Source organism: Coregonus clupeaformis, chromosome 16 (genome assembly GCF_020615455.1).
Source record: "Coregonus clupeaformis isolate EN_2021a chromosome 16, ASM2061545v1, whole genome shotgun sequence".
Taxonomy (NCBI): Eukaryota; Metazoa; Chordata; class Actinopteri; order Salmoniformes; family Salmonidae; genus Coregonus; species Coregonus clupeaformis.
The window spans coordinates 30,624,306-30,645,525 of record NC_059207.1 but is presented as its reverse complement, the minus strand read 5'-3'; the positions used below and the strand labels follow the sequence as shown (position 1 = coordinate 30,645,525).

At 43.1% G+C, this 21,220-nt stretch overlaps 1 protein-coding gene across 2 annotated transcripts; it reads right to left on the bottom strand.

Moving 5' to 3' along the window:
- Window positions 1–550: 550 nt before the first annotated feature.
- Window positions 551–20,638, bottom strand: LOC121584922 (pleckstrin homology domain-containing family A member 2). 2 transcript variants are annotated; one of them, XM_041901179.1, is made up of 12 exons: window positions 20,467–20,638; window positions 18,379–18,543; window positions 13,791–13,847; window positions 13,646–13,694; window positions 9,660–9,757; window positions 5,786–5,914; window positions 4,093–4,194; window positions 3,941–4,009; window positions 3,526–3,596; window positions 3,362–3,425; window positions 2,974–3,051; window positions 551–2,786 (listed from the first exon to the last, which is right to left on the bottom strand). In XM_041901179.1, the coding sequence occupies exons 2-12, from the start codon at window positions 18,517–18,519 to the stop codon at window positions 2,316–2,318; spliced, it is 1,329 nt and encodes a 442-aa protein (XP_041757113.1). In that variant the 5' UTR covers window positions 18,520–18,543; window positions 20,467–20,638; the 3' UTR covers window positions 551–2,315. The 2 variants fall into 2 exon arrangements, with proteins under 2 accessions (XP_041757113.1, XP_041757114.1); XM_041901180.1 differs by lacking the exon at window positions 4,093–4,194.
- Window positions 20,639–21,220: the final 582 nt, after the last annotated feature.

Genomic DNA, 21,220 nt, shown 5'->3' with positions numbered 1-21,220 from the left:
GCCTTTAAAAAGCTTCTTCCTTCCAGTTGGATACTTTATCACTTCTAGGATGTCAGTCTTTAAAGGCTGAAAACTCATGTCAACACAGCTGACATTTGTGATGCTCTAAGGCCCTTTACTGTGTTAATGTGGCCTTTACTGTGGCTCACCCATTTCCCCACCATGGTATAGAGCTCAGAAGGCCTGTCCCCAGGTGGGGTGGTCTGGGTTAGCGTTGGGTCACAGGTTTCAGCACTGGACGTGTGAATGACTTCACTTAACACAGCCTCTAGCGGGGCCGGCCAGGGTGGACGGTCTGGGGTCACTTCATCTCACCTCTAGGAGAGAGATCGGAGAGGAATAAGAGTATTTCTGTCTGTCTGTCTCTTTCTCAGACCATCTGTTCAGTTCTTAGTGTTGCTTGTATCCAGCGCGACAGTGACAATGCCAGATCCCAGGATGACAAACAGTTACTAGTATAGCAGGACTGAGCGTGTCATACACTCACTTCATATCAAAAGCACTGGCCAATACTAGATTGGTTTCAAATCAGACAACTTTACAACAGAACTAAAAAGCTTTTGTCTTATTATTTAATGCACTTGCTTACAAGTAAAAAAAACAACAACACCATTATGATCAGGCAGGTGAGTGGACACCAGGTACGAGGTAGAAGGCAGTCCATTACATCTGAAATACTGTACCACAGGAATTAAATCAGAGAAAAGTAACCAGAAGAGCAAAATACATTAAATTGCATTAGAAATAGCAGACATTAGCATTTAACCGTTCTCGTTCCAGAATGACAGTACTACAAAATGCTAAAAGAGCGTATCCAGAAATCAAAGATGCCTTAACTTAAGTGTTTGACCAGCCAGTCAACCATGATGAACCCGACAACACAAACACACAGATACAGACACACACCCTGGGTTCAAATACATGTGTGTTTGAGCATTTGTTATTTAAATACTTTCTTTCTGTGTATTTCAGTATTTTCAAATACACAGCTCAAAACAGGCACTTTTCTTTGAGTTATTTGTAAAAACCAAATAGTTGACCAAATTGTATTTTAAAGTATATTCCAAATAATTATTTCAAATACTATTTTCAAATACCTGGGTTAAATGCATGGGAGTGTATTTGACTATTTTCAAATACTTTCCAAGTGTATTTCCAAATACAGATATCATCAATATTCAACTACTTGTTTTTTTTCAAATAAAGGTTATCTGAATACTTGTTTTGAAATATATTGAAAAGTAATTGAAATACATGAAATAGTATTTGAACCCAGGTCTGACACACACACATGCGCACAAACACACAGCCCTTCATGCTAAGCAGATATAGATGTTTGTGATTTATAACAGGAGTCTATGTATAGAATCAGAAACATGACAGGTTTAGTTTAAAAGAGAAAAGCACACCTGGACCTGGGTTGGTAAGGTGCAGGCAGGCAAAACACAACACGTGACATGACACAATACCATAGTAGATCATCTGGATTTGAGCAAGAGAATTCGGCTTGTGGAAGAGTGTGCAGCAATACGATAAAAGCATTTATACAAAATGTGCTGCTGACATAGTGATTTCATACAATTGGATGCAGTCTAACAAGGGAACAGGATTGTCTACCGACAGGCAGAGCCACAGACACTAACATGTTCCATGACCAGGTTATTGATTGAATGGGACTCTTGGGTTCGGTCCCAATTGGCAGTGGTACCATATTCATTATATAGTGTACTACTTTTGACCAGGGCCCTTAGTGGGTGGCAATTGGGACGTAGCCTTGGTTAATACAGGCAAAAGACCAGCTGACCTATACTAGTGGAGGGTGTTTGGTAGACAGACCAGGCTCCACCACAGCACACACCTTCCTTCATCTCAGTACCTGGGTGGACTACATTCAAGTTTTAAGAGGAAATCGTACAATAAAATACAACGTATCCTTCACATTCCACTAGACACTCTAACACTGATAACCCCTCCCAGTCTGCCCAACACTGCTCTCTCTGAGTCATCCTCTATACCAGAAGCCCACAGCCACTACTAACACACCCCTCAGTGAGACAACGCATCCAGGAACCCCAGTTTGCGTCACTACCCTCCCCCACCAGGGCTAATTCAGTAAACAGAACCCCAGCAGACGCAGCAGGCCTATTAAACTCTCAGAGCAGAGCAGAGGAGAAGGGGGTGGGGGAGGGAGGTTCAGTCTTTCAAAGGGAGAAAGCACTCAAACAAGCGTAATTGTTTCTCTACACATTGGTTCTAGATGGTGGTTCTACATTTTGTTGGATCCAGAGTTTTGTTGATTCTAGACGTGGTTGGTTCTAGATGTCGGTGGTGCGGATGCCATCATGGTCCAGGCTGAAAGGGAAGCTGCAGTCTTTGGGTGGCTGAGGCTGAGAGCGGTATCTCCTCCGGCTGCTGGAGGGGCCTGGAGCTATGGGGACAGGGCAGGCTGGGACCCCCACACCACTGGCCAGGGCTGGAGCTGGGACCCCCTGTGGGATGAGAGTGGGAGTGGAGGGGGATGATGAAGATGATGAGGTGGAGGAAGAGGTGGAGAGAGAGGAGAGGCTGGTGGGCAGAGCGCTAAATGGACTGTCCTTGTCCAGTATGCCCAGATCGGGAGCCTCTCTTTGGGGTACGGGGGTCCAGGGCTGCCACCCCGGGGCCACGGAACATGACTTCACTAGTGGGGGTCTCCTGTCATTTCCCTGGCGACCACGGAACACAGAGGGTGGGTGGGAGGAGTTACCATGGTGATACAGAGAGGAGGCAAATGTAAATGCAGAGCCCTGAGAGAGAGAGAGAGAGAGAGAAAGACACCATTTTTCCAATTCCCCCACTGAATCACGCTTGTATTTGGGTGTGCCATAATGACCACTAATAGTACTGGTCTGAATTGCTAGTCAGCCCATTGGGTCATGTGGGGAAAATTCTGAGGAGTTGTGATATGAGGCTTTCGTATGCATCTAAATCTACCTTGGCAGGGCCTCTGAAGTCCTGTATCTTCATCTCAATGTCTCTGATCCAGCCCTGCATGTCCTCTGGAGTGTCTGTCTGCAACAAAACCAGCACATGCTTACACATCACGCTTAAACAACACAGTAAGCACAAACACACACCTCTCTGTGATCTGAGGCCCCTGCTCCTAGTCAGCTGTTCTCCCATGGGGGGACAAGGGATGTTATTGCTCTTATGGTTAGTGTTGGGAGAGTTCTCCTCCAATTCACAAAAAACATCCCGTCCATTTCTCCAAAAACGGCACTAAGGCCACACATGAGCAACTGAGCATTAAGCCAGAGAGGAGTCAACACAGAGGGAAGCCCAGCTGACGACAATACACACACACACACACACACACAATTACCTGGATGTAGAAGACCCTGGAGCTGGTGATGATCTCAAACAGGTTATCTCTCATCAGCAGGTCCCTGACAGAGAAGTGGGTAAGACATTGAGCTTCTGTGTGTGTGTGGGGGTGTGTGTGTGTGTGTGGAGAGAGCGAGAGAAAGAGAGGTGTGTGACTCTCACCCAGATTTCACCAGACACTCATGGACCTTCTGAATGTCTCTCAGAGGAACAGCTCTCAGCGGCTCCTTATCCTGAAATACATATCAAATACAGGTTACATGCACTCACACACACACACACACACACACACACACACACACACACACACACACACACCCCGTGCATAAGAGAAACACCACTTTACTCTATTCCACTGACACATCTGTCACACTGAACAAATACCACACCAAAGCAGAAACAAAGACTTAAACACGGAGGACATGTTTTTCCCACAATGTATTGGCTTGGTTTGTATTTCCTCCCCAAATCCATTTGAGGACATCTGTAATTACACCCCACTGAGGTCTAAACTGCAACAGCGTTACCACCCAGAGACACACAGAGAGGAGAGAAGAGAAGAGGGATATGACCTCACCATCTCACACTTGTAGTAACTGACAGCGTTGTGGTCCAGCGTGAAGAAACGTCTCTTCCAGCTTTTCCTCTGAAACATACAACAGATTAGTTCAAACGTGTGTGTGTGTATGTGCACGCGTGTGTGGTGTGCGTGCGCGTGTGTGTACTCACCACGTTACCCTGTTTGACACAATAGCCACACCTCAGCACACCTGGTCTACTGCCTACAGAGGAGACCCTCCTGTCCCCTACCTCCATCTCCTCCCCCTCATTCTGCAACACACACACAATCATCATCGTCATCTTCTCTGTCATCGTGGCAATGGTGTATTTGGTCTACCGACCCGTAGCACTGACGTCTGTAGCCATGAAGTGCTTTGAAAGGCTGGTCATGGCTCACATCAACACCATTATCCCAGAAACCCTAGACCCACTCCAATTTGCATACCGCCCCAACAGATCCACAGATGATGCAATCTCTATTGCACTCCACACTGCCCTTTCCCACCTAGACAAGAGGAACACCTACGTGAGAATGCTATTCATTGACTACAGCTCAGCATTCAACACCATAGTGCCCTCAAAGCTCATCACTAAGCTAAGGATCCTGGGACTAAACACCTCCCTCTGCAACTGGATCCTGGACTTCCTGACGGGCCGCCACCAGGTGGTAAGGGTAGGTAACAACACATCTGCCACACTGATCCTCAACACGGGGGCCCCCTCAGGGGTGCGTGCTCAGTCCCCTCCTGTACTCCCCTGTTCACCCATGACTGCATGGCCAGGCACGACTCCAACACCATCATTAAGTTTGCCGATGACACAACAGTGGTAGGCCTGATCACCGACAACGATGAGACAGCCTATAGGGAGGAGGTCAGAGACCTGGCCGTGTGGTGCCAGGATAACAACCTCTCCCTCAATGTGACCAAGACAAAGGAGATGATTGTGGACTACAGGAAAAAAAAGAGGACTGAGCACGCCCCCATTCTCATCTACGGGGCTGTAGTGGAACAGGATGAGAGCTTCAAGTTCCTTGGTGTCCACATCACCAATGAACTATCATGGTCCAAACACACCAAGACAGTCGTGAAAAGGGCACGACAAAGCCTATTCCCCCTCAGGAGACTGAAAAGATTTGGCATGGGTCCTCAGATCCTCAAAAAAATTCTACAGCTGCACCATCGAGAGCATCCTGACTGGTTGCATCACCGCCTGGTATGGCAACTGCTTGGCCTCCGACCGCAAGGCACTACAGAGGGTAGTGCGTACGGCCCAGTACATCACTGGGGCCAAGCTTCCTGCCATCCAGGACCTCTATACCAGGCGGTGTCAGAGGAAGGCCCTCAAAATTGTCAAAGACTCCAGCCACCCTAGTCATAGACTGTTCTCTCTGCTACCGCACTGCAAGCGGTACCGGAGTGCCAAGTCTAGGTCCAAAAGACTTCTCAACAGCTTCTACCCCCAAGCCATAAGACTCCTGAACAGCTAATCATGGCTACCCGGACTATTTGCACTGCCCCCCCACCCCATCTTTTTACGCTGCTGCTACTCTGTTAATTATTTATGCATAGTCACTTTAACTCTACCCACATGTATATATTACTTCAACTACCTCAACTAGCCGGTGCCCCGCACATTGACTCTGCACCGGTACCCCCCTGTATATATAGCCTCCCTACTGTTATTTTATTTTACTTCTGCTCTTTTTTTCTCAACACTTTTTTGTTGTTTTATTCTACTTTTTTATTAAAAATAAATGTACTGTTGGTTAAGGGCTGTAATTAAGCATTCACTGTAATGTCTGCACCTGTTGTATTCGGCACATGTGGCCAATACAATTTGATTTGATTTGATTTAGTACCTGGTAGATGGGTGTATGCACCACCACTCCCCCGATGATCTCAGTCTTGTAGGCCAACCTCTTACCCCCTGCCTCACAGGTTACTGTAGAAACCTCTGATCTGGGCTGGAGAGGCCCTGCTTTAGGGACCTACAGAAAACTACAGTTTGAGCATTAAGCCAAACACACAGCTAGCATTTAGCATTTAGCACACAATGCATTATCATTCAGGTTTACTTATTGATATCCTATGAAACTATCAATTCATTCTAACATATTTATGGAGTAATAAACAAGACATTTGAGATAAACAAGGCCCATAAGGCATACAGGGTTTTTTCAAGGGGAGTACAGGGCAGTTAAAGAGAAAGTGGAAGAGCGAGAGCTGTGTGAGGGCAGGTGACAATTGAGAAGAAACAGAGCAGCACCACACTTCAGCCTCACACACAGTGGTGACCTTTCTGACACAGGTCCCAATAACCTCTCCTTCCTTCCGAAGTGTGACACTTCCCTTCATGGATTGGAAAGAAAATGACTGCTACAGTGCCTTCAGAAAGTATTTGCACCCATTTATTTTTTCCACATTTTGTTGTGTTACAGCCTGAATTTAAAATTGATTAAATTTAGATTGTGTGTCACTGGCCTACACACAATATCCCATAATGTCAAATTGGAATTATGTTTTTTGAAATTTTTAGAAATTGGTTAAAAATGAAAAGCTGAAATGTCTTGAGTCAATAAGTATTCAACCCCTTTGTTATGGCAAGCCTAAATAAGTTCAGGAATAAAAATGTGCTTAACAAGTCACATAATAAGTTGCATGGACTCACTCTGTGTGCAATAATAGTATTTAACATGATTTTTGAATGACTACCTCATCTCTGTACCCCACGAATACAATTATCATCTGTAAGGTCCCTCAGTCGAGCAGTGAAACACAGATTCAACCACAAAGACCAGGGAGGTTCTCTCAAATGCCTCGCAAAGAAGGGCACCTATTGGTAGATTGGTTAAAAAAAACAGGCATTGAATATCCCTTTGAGCATGGTGAAGTTATTAATTTGACTTTGGATGGTGTATCAATATACCCAGTCACTACAAAGATACAGGCGTCCTTCCTAACTCAGTGGCCAGAGAGGAAGGAAACCGCTCAGGGATTTCACCATGAGGCCAATGGAAACAGTTACAGAGTTTAATGGCTGTGATAGGAGAAAACTGAGGATGGATCAACAACAGTGTAGTTACTCCACAATACTAACCTAAATGACAGAGTGAAAAGAAGCAAGCCTGTACAGAATACAAATATTCAAAAATATGCATTCTGTTTGCAATAAGTCACTAAAGTAAAAAAGAAAATAAATGAACTTTATGTCCTGAATACAAAGCGTTATGATTGGAACAAATCCAACACAACACATCAGAGTACCACGCTATAGATTTTCAAGCATGGTGGTGGTTGCATCATGTTATGAGTATGCTTGTCATCGGCACGGACTAGGGAGTTTTTTGGGATAAAAAGAAACGGAATAGAGCTAAGCACAGGCAAAATCCTAGAGGAAACCTGGTGTTCAGTCTGCTTTCCAACAGACACTGGGAGACAAATTCACCTGTCAGCAGGACAACAACCTAAAACAAAGGCCAAAAATACACTGGAGTAGCTTACCCAGACGACATGAATGTTCCTGAGTGGCCTAGTTATAGTTTTGACTTAAATCGGCAAGATTTGAAAACGGCTGTCTAGCAATGATCAACAACCAACTTGACAGAGCTTGAAGATTCTAACATGTATTGACTCAGGGGTGTGAATACTTACGTAAATGAGATATTTCTGTATTTATAAAAACATGTTCTCACTTTGTCATTATGGGGTATTTTGTGTAGATATGTGAGAGAGAAAAATAATATTTTATCCATTTTGAATTCAGGCTGTAACACAACAAAATGTGGAATAAGTAAAGGAATATGAATACTTTCTGAAGGCACTGTATATGGAAACTCCCTCTAGGCCATGCCTACACCAATCCAATGTTTTCAAATTTGTGGGAAGTGGTTAACGAGTGCACACTTCAGGAGAATAAAAGAGAGAGAAAATAAAGATTATTGGGACATAACCACTAACTGCTGCTCTCATCCCTCTGTAGTAGTGTGGAGGGGAGGAGTTACAGGCCTTATGACTGCCATGATTCAGCATTAAACTCTCTGGTCAAGAAGTTTGCATATGTGTCAGTGTGTGTGTGTGTGCTCTTTACTGCAGCTCCACAGCACAAACAGCAGCTGTGTGTGGTCCTCTGTAGCTCAGTTGGTAGAGCATGGCGCATGTAACTAGAGGCCTTCACGGGTCCAACTCCGAAATGGAACTGGGGCATTCCCACCCGGAACAGATATGCATGAATTAACTTTTTTAAATATAGTTAGACCCATTCCGAACGGACCAGAGGACAACTAGACCCGTTCCGTATAGACCTCGTCAGATCCGGACCCAGTCCCAGCCGATCTGAGTGAGGGAAGCAGCATACAATTATATTTTTAAAGGTACTTTATTAACCGGAGCTGATAAAGCGTGAGGGAGAGGAGGTGACGGTCTAGCAGGGGCGGTGCAGTGTGTGTAGGTCACTGTGAGTGTGTGACACGGGAACAGGGAGGAGGGAGGGAGAGACTACAACCAACCAAGCCGACTCGCACTATAGTAGATTAATAGCTAGGTTATTTATAATCTAATATGATTACGTAGTACCTGTCTTGACTGCATCAAACCAGAAGAAGCTAGTTAACTAGCCATCTAGGCTAATTGAAGCTGCATGCGCGTTCTCGTCCTACACAGTTACAAACAACAACAACTCCATTCAGAATATAAAGTAGCAGCCTACCTGTTGGCTCTTAGTTGTTGTAGCTCATCCTTCTCCTTTAACTTTCCATGCCATCATTTTAATTCCATCTTCCATTGATTACATATCTCCTAACTTTTGCCCCACACGGAGGCTCTGACTGTAGCCTATTGCCGCTTTGATGACATGATTGGCCAACAACAACATGCTTCACGCGCCAAGCAAAGAGCAGCAGCATAAATGATAAAATGTCTCTCTCTCTCTCTCTACTGCAGCAGTCGCGTTCGGATCTATATGGGTCCTTCTGGACAAGTCAGTTAAAATTACACATACCCGAGACAATCATATCAGATTCGAACCAGACCCGTGACATTATTTAGAATTCTGGATCTGGACCCGCTCAGGTCCTGGATCGTGCCTCGGGTACAAGTGGGTCTGTGAAGACCTCTACTTGCAACGCCAAGATAGGGTTTGATTCCCGGGCAACACAATTAAGTAAAATGTATCCACGCATGACTAAGTCGCTTTGGATAAAAGCATCTTCTAAATGGCATATATAGTACTATATTATAAACAGTGTATGTGTGGAAAGCCCCCCAACAGGCTGAATATAGGATTCAACACACACACTGTGCTGGAATGTACTCTGTGAAACCTCAAACACAATCATGCTGTCCTCTTTCACCATTTCCTCATATTCTAGATATGAGTGTGTGTGTGTGTGTGTGTGTGTGTGTGTGAGACAGAGTGAGTGAGTGAGAGAGTGTGTGTGCCAAACCAAATGCATAATTAGCGGCGGGGGGATCCAATCGTAAAATGAGAAAAGGAGTAGCACTGTGTGGTGTCAAGACACAGAAATCCAGTAGCTGCCTGCCGCTTTATGGTGGGAATTTATTTCCCCCATCAATCAAATTAATTATTGTAAGGGAAAATTGACCTGTCTCTCATATTTAATATTGGGGGGGGGGTTACGCACCTGGTTATACGTGTAATAATTAGATTAATCATATGTTATATTAATGTTACCATATGTTAATGGTAATGCTAGCTACATGAGTTGGGGTACTCACAGTGATCTTGGTGGCTTTGTTCAGAGAAAGGACCCAGTCTCTCAGGTCAGCAGCATCGTTGGCATGGAGGAAATAACGCCGAGACACTGCATTGATCACTGCAGACATCGTGATATACAGAAATACAGAACATAAATACAGAGGCTATAATAGCATTGATCACTGCAAGGAGAACAGAACAGGTATGGGTCGTTCCACCTCAAAAAACACCAGAAAGAGGATTGACACCCACCATCTCAGATTGTTACATTTACATTTACATTTTAGTCATTTAGCAGACGCTCTTATCCAGAGCGACTTACAGTTAGCACATACATTATTTTATCGAACCCACAACCCTGGCGTTGCAAACGCCATGCTCTACCAACTGAGCTACATTCTTAGTAACAGATATAATTAGCATTCCTGAAACATTATTTTGTTGAAATATAATTTAATCTATGAGAAATTAAGCTAACTGATTGCACCCAAATTGGCCATTTTAATGTATAGGATTCTGATAATATTCAATAAATATAGTACCCAACATCCAATTTGGACCAAACGTCTTCCTACCAATTAGTAAGACATGAGGAATCCATTTTTTTCTCCAAAAGCCACCCATGGAACCCTCACACTCTATGCCAATCCCACCCCAACATCCAGTATACAGTATCAGTTCTCTATGCTTGACAAATAGTATGAAGCTGTAGCTTGCTTCTCCATACTGTGTAATGTGTTCCCTGTGAATCTGGTCATGTTTTTGTTCCCCTGTAGTCACTGACGTCGCTTGCATTATTTATCATAAAGTAGTGTCAATGGTTTATAGAGAGGGTCTTCTAAGTGGGGAGCGGACCACTTAGAAGACATGTCAATTTGCCCTTATCAACATTAAAGATAACAATTACATTTTAGAAAAAAAATGGCAACACTAGCTATTCTCTTGTGGAATTTGAAAGGCCTTAATAGTCGTTTCAAACATTCCAGCTGTTTTGATATTCTAAAACCCCATTCATAGAGCAATGCTCCAAGAAACACACATGAAACTGAATTGAATGAATTCATAAATCACTAACAAAAATTCAGTCGATGATTCTCTGATTTTATGGGACACCATCAAAGGTTTTATTAAAAACAATGCAACTGCATTTGCATCTGGGCTGAATAAAATCACAATTAAAGAAGATATTGGATAAGTTGTTAACGACGTTAGAGCGTTCTCAACAAACACTTTTTTCAGACCAGGTAGCAACTACTCTCTCCAAAGTCAAGACAGAACTTAATCTATTGATAAGACAGAGAGCAGAATTTGCCATCCATCGAGTTAAACTTAACCATTAGTTTAATGGTAATCGACCCAGTCGTCTTCCAGCTAACAAGCTTCTCAGTAATTAGCGGATATTAACGGATATTGCAACCACTGAAACTGAATCAGGTGAATTACTATCAGAACCCAAATTAAATAAACTAAAGTTTCCCCCGTTTCTATAAAGAATTGTACCCCTTGGAGTGTTAATCCACTCCAAGCCAGACAGAGTCCTTTTTAAAAGATGTAAGAACTCTTCTTCTCTCAGCTGAGGAAGCCAGTTTGATGGGAGCCCAAATCGCTCTCCATAAACTTAAAAGGGCATTGGATAACATGAAAAGGCAAATCACCTGGTTGGGACGGTATTCCTCCGGAGGTCTATTTAACATTTTGGAACCAATTAGGTCAACTATTACTCAAAATGATTAACACAGCTGTTCACAAAGGGTCATTTGGAAGGGATGTTAATACAGCACTAATTTTGGTTTTATTAAAAAAAGGTACAGATGAAGTCAGAAGTTTACATACACTTAGGTTGGAGTCATTAAAACTTGTTTTTCAACCACTCCACAAATTTCTTGTTAACAAACTATAGTTTTGGCAAGTCGGTTAGGACATCTACTTTGTGCATGACATAAGTAATTTTTCCAACAATTGTTTACAGACAGATTATTTCACTTATAATTCACTGTATCACAATTCCAGTGGGTCAGAAGTTTACATACACCTAACTTGACTGTGCCTTTAAACAGCTTGGAAAATTCCAGAAAATGATGTCATGGCTTTAGAAGCTTCTGATAGGCTAATTGACATCATTTGAGTCAATTGGAGGTGTACCTGTGGATGTATTTCAAGGCCTACCTTCAAACTCAGTGCCTCTTTGCTTGACATCATGCGAAAATCAAAAGAAATCAGCCAAGGTACCACGTTCATCTGTACAAACAATAGTACGCAAGTATAAACACCATGGGACCACGCAGCCGTCATACCGCTCAGGAAGGAGATGAGTTCTGTCTCCTAGAGAGAACGTACTTTGGTGCGAAAAGTGCAAATCAATCACAGAACAACAGCAAAGGACCTTGCTGGAGGAAACAGGTACAAAAGTATCTATATCCACAGTAAAACGAGTCCTATATCGACATAACCTGAAAGGCCTGCTCAGCAAGGAAGAAGCCACTGCTCCAAAACCGCCATAAAAAAGGCAGACTACGGTTTGCAACTGCACATGGGGACAAAGATCATACTTTTTGGAGAAATGTCCTCTGGTCTGATGAAACAAAAATAGAACTGTTTGGCCATAATGACCATCGTTATGTTTGGAGGAAAAAGGGGGATGCTTGCAAGCCGAAGAACACCATCCCAACCGTGAAGCACGGGGGTGGCAGCATCATGCTGTGGGGGTGCTTTGCTGCAGGAGGGACTGGTGCACTTCACAAAATAGATGGCATCATGAGGAAGGAAAATTATGTGGATATACTGAAGCAACATCTCAAGACATCGGTCAGGAAGTTAAAGCTTGGTCGCAAATGGGTCTTCCAAATGGACAATGACCCCAAGCATACTTCCAAAGTTGTGGCAAAATGGCTTAAGGACAACAAAGTCAAGGTATTGGAGTGGCCATCACAAAGCCCTGACCTCAATCCTATAGAAAATGTGTGGGCAGAACTGAAAAAGCGTGTGCGAGCAAGGAGGCCTACAAACCTGACTAAGTGACACCAGCTCTGTCAGGAGGAACGCGCCAAAATTCACCCAACTTATTGTGGGAAGCTTGTGGAAGGCTACCCAAGTTAAACAACTTAAAGGCAATGCTACCAAATACTAATTGAGTGTATGTAAACTTCTGACCCACTGGAAATGTGATGAAATAAATAAAAGCTGAAATAAATCACTCTCTACTATTATTCTGACATTTCACATTCTTAAAATAAAGTGGTGATCCTAACTGACCTAAGACGGGGAATTTGTACTAGGATTAAATGTCAGGAATTGTGAAAAACTGAGTTTAAATGTATTTGGCTAAGGTGTATGTAAACTTCCGACTTCAACTGTAAGTATACCACACAGTGCTCTCACCATCTTTGATAAACACAGATATACAACTATTTTCAAACATTCTGTCATCCGTCTCGAAACTTACTTACCCAAAATGGTACATCCAGACCAAAACGGGTTTGTTAAACAATTATTATCCTCAGATAACCTTTGTCATCTATTACATATCTTACATCAGGGTTCCCAAACTGATATTTTTTTCTTATTTTCTTTTAGCAACTGTAATGATGTATTTGCGAGACAACAAGTGCCCATTGTGCAAATTTATTTATTTATTTATTCAATAAAAATTGGAGACGTAATATAGCTTAAATGGGTCCTGTGTGGCTCAGTTGGTAGGGCGTGGCGCTTGCAACGGCAGGGTTGTAAGTTCAATTCCCACGGGGGACCAGTACGGAAAAAAATTATGCACTAATACTGTAAGTCGCTCTGGATAAGAGCATCTGCTAAATGACAAAAACAAAATTAATAATAATAATATAATATATATGAGATGGTGGGTGTCATGGCTTGCTGAAATGACATGGAATGACTCATATGACACATAATTGAACCCATTTTACTGTACGCGTTTCACCAGGGCTATGAGAAGACCTTACACTCCAATACTTACGCACACAAAAGCACGCACACAAACACTTTGACTCACCAAAGCAGAACTCCGTCTTGGGCTTCTGTTTCCCAGTGGCCTCGCTCACCTAACCCCCGAACAGAGAAGCAGAAGAGAAGATGAGAGTCTGGAATCAGTCAAAAACATTGCCCTTACTAAGTAGTCTGTTTTAGGGTGTTGTTACCTTGGAGATGTATGTCAGCTGCAGACTCCCAACTGCGTACGCTCCACTAGGCAGGTTCTACAGGCAGACATACAACACAACAATGTAATAAACACAGTAACACAACAAGTAGGGTTGGGCGGTATCCAGATTTTCATACCGTTTCTGTACCATACCGGGGTATATGGTATTACCGAATGTGCACACAAGGGCCACTATAAATAATAAAATAAAAAAATACATACCAGTATATATAATTTTTTGGACGCAACAATTTAGGCAACAGAGATCTTGATCCAGGAGGGGATTGAATATCTCTGCTGTAACCAAGAAGCTTGACCTTGACATCTAGCCACTTAGCTAGCAAGTTAGCAAACCAAATGCATAGCTGGTGCCCTAAGCTGGATATATATTTCTTATAGTTATACTTAACTTACAGTTAGAGATAAGCAGTGGCATAGCATGCAACCCTGCGAGACGGGGGTGCCCTCAACCCCTCCCCCCAAAATAATAAATAAATAAATACATACAGTGGGGAGAACAAGTATTTGATACACTGCCGATTTTGCAGGTTTTCCTACTTACAAAGCATGTAGAGGTCTGTCATTTTTATCATAGGTACACTTCAACTTTGAGAGACGGAATCTAAGACAGAAATCCAGAAAGTCACATTGTATGATTTTTAAGTAATTAATTTGCATTTTATTGCACGACATAAGTATTTGATCACCTACCAACCAGTAAGAATTCCGGCTCTCACAGCCCTGTTAGTTTTTCTTTAAGAAGCCCTCCTGTTCTCCACTCATTACCTGTATTAACTGCACCTGTTTGAACTCGTTACCTGTATAAAAGACACCTGTCCACACACTCAATCAAACAGACTCCAACCTCTCCACAATGGCCAAGACCAGAGAGCTGTGTAAGGACATCAGGGATAAAATTGTAGACCTGCACAAGGCTGGGATGGGCTACAGGACAATAGGCAAGCAGCTTGGTGAGAAGGCAACAACTGTTGGCGCAATTATTAGAAAATGGAAGAAGTTCAAGATGACGGTCAATCACCCTCGGTCTGGGGCTCCATGCAAGATCTCACCTCGTGGGGCATCAATGATCATGAGGAAGGTGAGTGATCAGCCCAGAACTACACGGCAGGACCTGGTCAATGACCTGAAGAGAGCTGGGACCACAGTCTCAAAGAAAACCATTAGTAACACACTACGCCGTCATGGATCCTGCAGCGCACGCATGGTCCCCCTGCTCAAGCCAGCACATGTCCAGGCCCATCTGAAGTTTGCCAATGACCATCTGGATGATCCAGAGGAGGAATGGGAGAAGGTCATGTGGTCTGATGAGACAAAAATAGAGCTTTTTGGTCTAAACTCCACTCGCCGTGTTTGGGGGAAGAAGAAGGATGAGTACAACCCTAAGAACACCATCCCAACCGTGAAGCATGGAGGTGGAAACATCATTCTTTGGGGATGCTTTTCTGCAAAGGGGACAGGACGACTGCACCGTATTGAGGGGAGGATGGATGGGGCCATGTATCGCGAGATCTTGGCCAACAACCTCCTTCCCTCAGTAAGAGCATTGAAGATGGGTCGTGGCTGGGTCTTCCAGCATGACAACAACCCAAAACACACAGCCAGGGCAACTAAGGAGTGGCTCCGTAAGAAGCATCTCAAGGTCCTGGAGTGGCCTAGCCAGTCTCCAGACCTGAACCCAATAGAAAATCTTTGGAGGGAGCTGAAAGTTCGTAATGCCCAGCGACAGCCCCGAAACCTGAAGGATCTGGAGAAGGTCTGTATGGAGGAGTGGGCCAAAATCCCTGCTGCAGTGTGTGCAAACCTGGTCAAGACCTACAGGAAACGTATGATCTCTGTAATTGCAAACAAAGGTTTCTGTACCAAATATTAAGTTCTGCTTTTCTGATGTATCAAATACTTATGTCATGCAATAAAATGCAAATGAATTACTTAAAAATCATACAATGTGATTTTCTGGATTCTTGTTTTAGATTCTGTCTCTCACAGTTGAAGTGTACCTATGATAAAAATTACAGACCTCTACATGCTTTGTAAGTAGGAAAACCTGCAAAATCGGCAGTGTATCAAATACTTGTTCTCCCCACTGTACATATAGTACCAGTCAAACGTTTGGACACACCTACTCATTTAAGGGTTTTTCTTTATTTTTACTAGTTTCTAGAATAATAGCGAAGACATCAAAACTATGAAATAACACGTGGAATCATGTAGTAACCAAAATAGTGTTCAATCAAAATATATTTTATATTTGAGATTCTTCAAAGTAGCCACCCTTTGCCCTGATGACAGCTTTGCACACTCTCAACCTGACCTCAACCCAATTGAGATGGTTTGGGTTGAGTCGGACGGCAGAGTGAAGGAAAAGCAGCCAACAAGTGCTCAGCATATGTGGGAACTCCTTCAAGACTGTTGGAAAAACATTCCAGGTGAAGCTGGTTGAGAGAATGCCAAGAGTATGCAATTATGTCATCAAGGCAATGGGTGGCTATTTGAAGAATCTCAAATATATTTTGATTTGTTTAACACTTTTTGGGTTACTACATGATTCCATATGTGTTATTTCATAGTTTTGATGTCTTCAATATTATTATACAATGTAAAAAGTAGCAAAAACTTAAGAAAACCCTTGAATGAGTAGGTGTGTCCAAACTTTTGACTGATATATATATATATATATATATACACATACATACACACACACACACACACACACACACACAGTGCATTCGGAAAGTATTCTAACCCTTTGACATTTTGTTATGTTACAGCCTTATTTTAGAATTGATTAAATTGTTTTTTTCCCCATCAATCTACACACAATACCCCATAATGACGAAGCAAAAACAGGTTAAGACATTTTAGAAAATTTATAAAAAATAAAAAACAGAAATATCACAAGTATTCAGACCCTTTACTCAGTACTCTGTTGAAGCACCTTTGGCAGCGATTACAGCCTCGAGTCTTCTTGGGTATGACGCTACAAGCTTGGCACACCTGTATTTGGGGAGTTTCTCCCATTCTTCTCTGCAGATCCTCTCAAGCTCTGTCAGGTTGGATGGGGAGCGTCGCTGCACAGCTATTTTCAGGTCTCTCCAGAGATGTTAGATCGGGTTCAAGTCCGGGCCACTCAAGGACATTCAGAGACTTGTCCCGAAGCCACTCCTGCATGGTCTTGGCTATGTGCTTAGGGTCCTGTTGGAAGGTGAACCTTTGCCCCGGTCTGAGGTCCTGAGCGCTCTGGAGCAGGTTATCATCAAGGATCTCTCTGTACTTTGCTCTGTTCATATTTTCCTCGATCCTGACTAGTCTCTTAGTCCCTACCGCTGAAAAACATCCCCACAGCATGATGCTGCCACCACCATGCTTCACCGTAGGGATGGTGTCAGGTTTCCTCCAGACGTGACGCTTGGCATTCAGGCCAAAGAGTTCAATCTTGGTCTCATCAGACCAGAGAATCTTGTTTCTCATGGTCTGAGAGTCCTTTAGGTACCTTTTGGCAAACTCCAAGCAGGCTGTCATGTGCCTTTTACTGAGGAGTGGCTTCCGTCTGGCCACTCTATCATAAAAGCCTGATTGGTGGAGTGCTGCAGAGATGGTTGCCCTTCTGGAAGGTTCTCCCATCTCCACACAGGAACTCTGGAGCTCTGTCAGAGTGACCATCGGGTTCTTGGTCACCTCCCTGACCAAGGAACTTCTCGCCCGATTGCTCCGTTTGGCCGGGCTGCCAGCTCTAGGAAGAGTCTTGGTGGTTCCAAACTTCTTCCATTTAAGAATGATGGAGGCCACTGTGTTCTTGGGGACCTTCAATGCTGCAGATATTTTTTGGTACCCTTCGCCAGATCTGTGCCTCGACACAATCCTGTCTCGGAGCTCTACGGACAATTCCGTCGACCTCATGGCTTGGTTTTTGCTCGGACATGCACTGTCAACTGTGGGACCTTATATAGACAGGTGTGTGCCTTTCCAAATCATGTCCAATCAATTGAATTTACCACAGGTGGACTCCAATGAAGTTGTAGAAACATCTCAAGGATGATCAATGGAAACAGGAGGCACCTGAGCTCAATTTCGAGTCTCATAGTAAAGGGTCTGAATACTTATGTAAATAAGGTATTTCTGTTTTTAATTTTTAATACATTTTCAAACATTTCTAAAAACCTGTTTTCGCTTTGTCATTATGGGGTATTGTGTATAGATTGATGAGGAAAACAATTAATTTAATCCATTTTAGAATAAGGCTGTAACGTAACAAAATGTGGAAAAAGTCAAGGGGTCTGAATACTTTCTGAATGCACTGTATATATTTATTTATTTTTAAACGGTATTGAAAATCATACCATCGGTATTTCTAAGGTATAAACGGTATATCGCCCAAGCCTAACAACAAGCACTTATGCAGGCAGAGAGAGAGTTAAAGACCTAGAGAAACCTTCTACTCCCAGTCTCACTTCCTCTACTCTGCTTGTGGCGGAACACACACACACTATCTGAACACAGTCTGCCTCAGACACATCAGAGGTCATGTGTGTTTGTACAGGTACTATAATGACTGTGTGTGTGTGTACCTGGGGGTTGTCCATGTACCACAGCAATGTGTTGCGCTGTGTGTCCAGTATGAAGTAGCGCCTCTGGAAGCGACTGCTGCCCTCCTTCTCCTCAATGTCCAGGAAGCCACACACACGGTTCTGCCTGTCCACGTATGGCATACTGTTCTCTGCTACCACATATCACTGAGAGATGGAGAGCGGGGGGAGTCTATTTGTAAGACATTTTAAAAGAATCTTGCACAGTAATGACACAGGCTTCCAATTCTTCAGAAAACCCAAATCCCCTTTTAGAGCAACAGTAACAGTGAATTTGCCCGGAGGAGAGCGAGCAGTCATGTCACACACACACACACACACACACACACACAGACAAACACTCACACTCAGCAGTTTTTCATGTGACGTTATTGAGGCAGCCTAGCTAAGCCTAAGGCCTCAGGCTGTGCTGCTAACCAGAGGATTCACCACAGCTGGAAATTACAGACTACTAAACCAATCTGCATACAGGCACGTTTCATCTGGCCAGATAGGGGGGAGGCAGAGAGAGAGGAGGGGAGAGATAGAGAGAGTGAGATGAGAAAGAGGAGAGGGGGGAGAGAGCAAGAAAGAGAGAGCGGAGGGAGGGGCAGGTCAGAGAGTGACAAAGGAATGAACATTAGAGGACAACCTAACCTAACTCTGTCAGAGAGACTGACTGACATGCTGAGGACATGACATCATCCTGACTGATGCCTGTCTGTACAGTAGTTGCACCTACCTGGTCACATGAGCATGTTAACACAACTTTCCCTCTGGAACAGCAATATGAAGAACATTTTGTGTTCATGGTGTTGTTTTAGGAAAGAAAGAAACACACAGACACACACAAAGCCAGTGCTTTGGCATCAGAAAAAGCATATGTTTTGGGCATTTAGCATAGCAGGAGTGACCAAGTCTGAAATTGGCATTGATGGCAAACTTTAAGTAGTTCTCAATCTTTACAAGCTATGGGACATTTGATGCATTTAAACTTAGCATGACATTATTAGTGGGTTAAAAGTGATTTGTGTGAGATACCATGCTGTTGGTTCTATGTAGGCCTTATTCGAAGGGCTGGCAAAGTTATCCTATAATTGTGTAACCGACAATTATGAACAATAACGCTGAACAACAAAAACTGTCAGAATCGTTTTAATACATGTATTTTAGGAGAAGGGGAGGTTCAACTTTATATCGGTAGTCATTTTACCAGCAGAATGGCACGGTCGGGAGGAGAAGCTTCATTTCCAAAAGTTCAATGCGGTCAAAACTAGTTTTGACACAGGGGTGTGTGTCACCAAGCTGTGATATTCATTAGGCAAGTAGTAGCTAATTTTCAAAAAATGCATTACAAGCTCAAAACAATTAAGACAATAACCGTGGCCATTTGCATGACAATTAGTCGTCACCCAAAATCGTCACAACCCTACTGATTCGTGTGAATCATAAAGTTTAGTTTTTTCATGAACAGCTATTATTCCCCAAACAGAATGAGGAGCAGATACAGAGATAGAAGCTACATATGAATACTATAGGAGGGCAATTCCACGGTGCATTCCAACAGTGCAGATGTCATGTTTGGTAACAGAATGACAGCACAAACAGCACAAAACGTAATTCTGTTACCAAACTTTGTTCTTCAAGTAAAGTAAAATGTTCTGTACAAATGGTTAAAAATAGTCATTGTGCATAGAGTTGTATGGTTCGTTTCGCTTTGCAATCATTGGTTTTTCTTTGACATACATTTTTAAGTGAAAATTCGGAGTATTAGTGTGACTGTTACCATGGAATTACCCAGGAGGATCAGATACACGTGGAACCCATCCTGTATCATAGATAGGCCTACATTATTATTTGATCAGGTGCTCAGTGTGCTATGTTCTGTAGGCTAGATACTCTGTCAGTTATTTCACTAGTTGTCGACTTGTATGGATAATTACTTTTCTGCCCAATAACGCATGATTTAGCATCAGGTTGAAATGACATGAAAGTTTAATGCTGAAACGATCTGCCGACCACAACTCTAGGTATGTTTGCCACACCTAGGCTACTCCCCCCAACACAGACAGATAGACACACAAAACTTACCCGTTTCACTGTTCAGTGTGCGTGCGTCTGAAGTGTCGCAAAGAGTAAAACACGTCTCATCATGGTAAAAGTATAAACCTGCTGTTACTCTTATTTGACATCTGTCAACTATCTGAAATGTAAGTATGCGGTCAGCTGAGGCTTCTTTCCTGTTAGGGCTCGCGATTAGAATGAACCAACCCCGGAAATGATCTAGTCTCTTGTCGTTTTTTGCAGTAGCTACGGTATAAGGAACTGAATTGAGATTAACTCTTGAATTTGTCTGGCTGGAGCAAGGAGTTTGGGTAGCCAGACAACTCTTGACTGGCGCTGCCGCTGATCTCTCTGTTGTTGCTTTGGGTTTAAACTTTTTTCATGGCTGTCAATGTGCTGGGTCATCAAACATTAATAATAGGTGTACCACTCACTTCATAATACGCAGGTATGCTTCCTGTACATCTGATATACAGTCAAATAGATTGTGGACCGACCTATACTTTATTTAGATAACCTATAGGCTATTACCAGCGCTTGACTTGGACTGAAATAGGTGCCTGTAATCATGTTGGGTGCCGGTACTGTTTGTATTTAGGTGCAGGAGCTCCACAATACTTTTGAGCTAATATTCTATAAGAGGAACAGGAGCTCAAGCAGTAGAACATTTGAGGTGCTGTAGCCGGTACTCCAGTGAGCTCCTGCCCAAGTCAAGCACGGCTATTGCATAGGTTAGTTTTACTTGTTCAATACATTTTTAACCATGCATTTATGATCAATT

Bases quoted from the DNA above. Each gene is read 5' to 3' on its own strand.
- LOC121584922 (XM_041901179.1), bottom strand. From the start codon at position 18,519: ATGCCATACGTGGACAGGCAGAACCGTGTGTGTGGCTTCCTGGACATT. The intron at 9,758-13,645 runs GTGAGTCAAAGT...CGATGTCTGCAG, and splicing joins CAAGACGGAGTTCTGCTTTG to TGATCAATGCAGTGTCTCGG. The intron at 3,597-3,940 runs GTGAGGTCATAT...TATGTATTTCAG, and splicing joins GTTACTACAAGTGTGAGATG to GATAAGGAGCCGCTGAGAGC.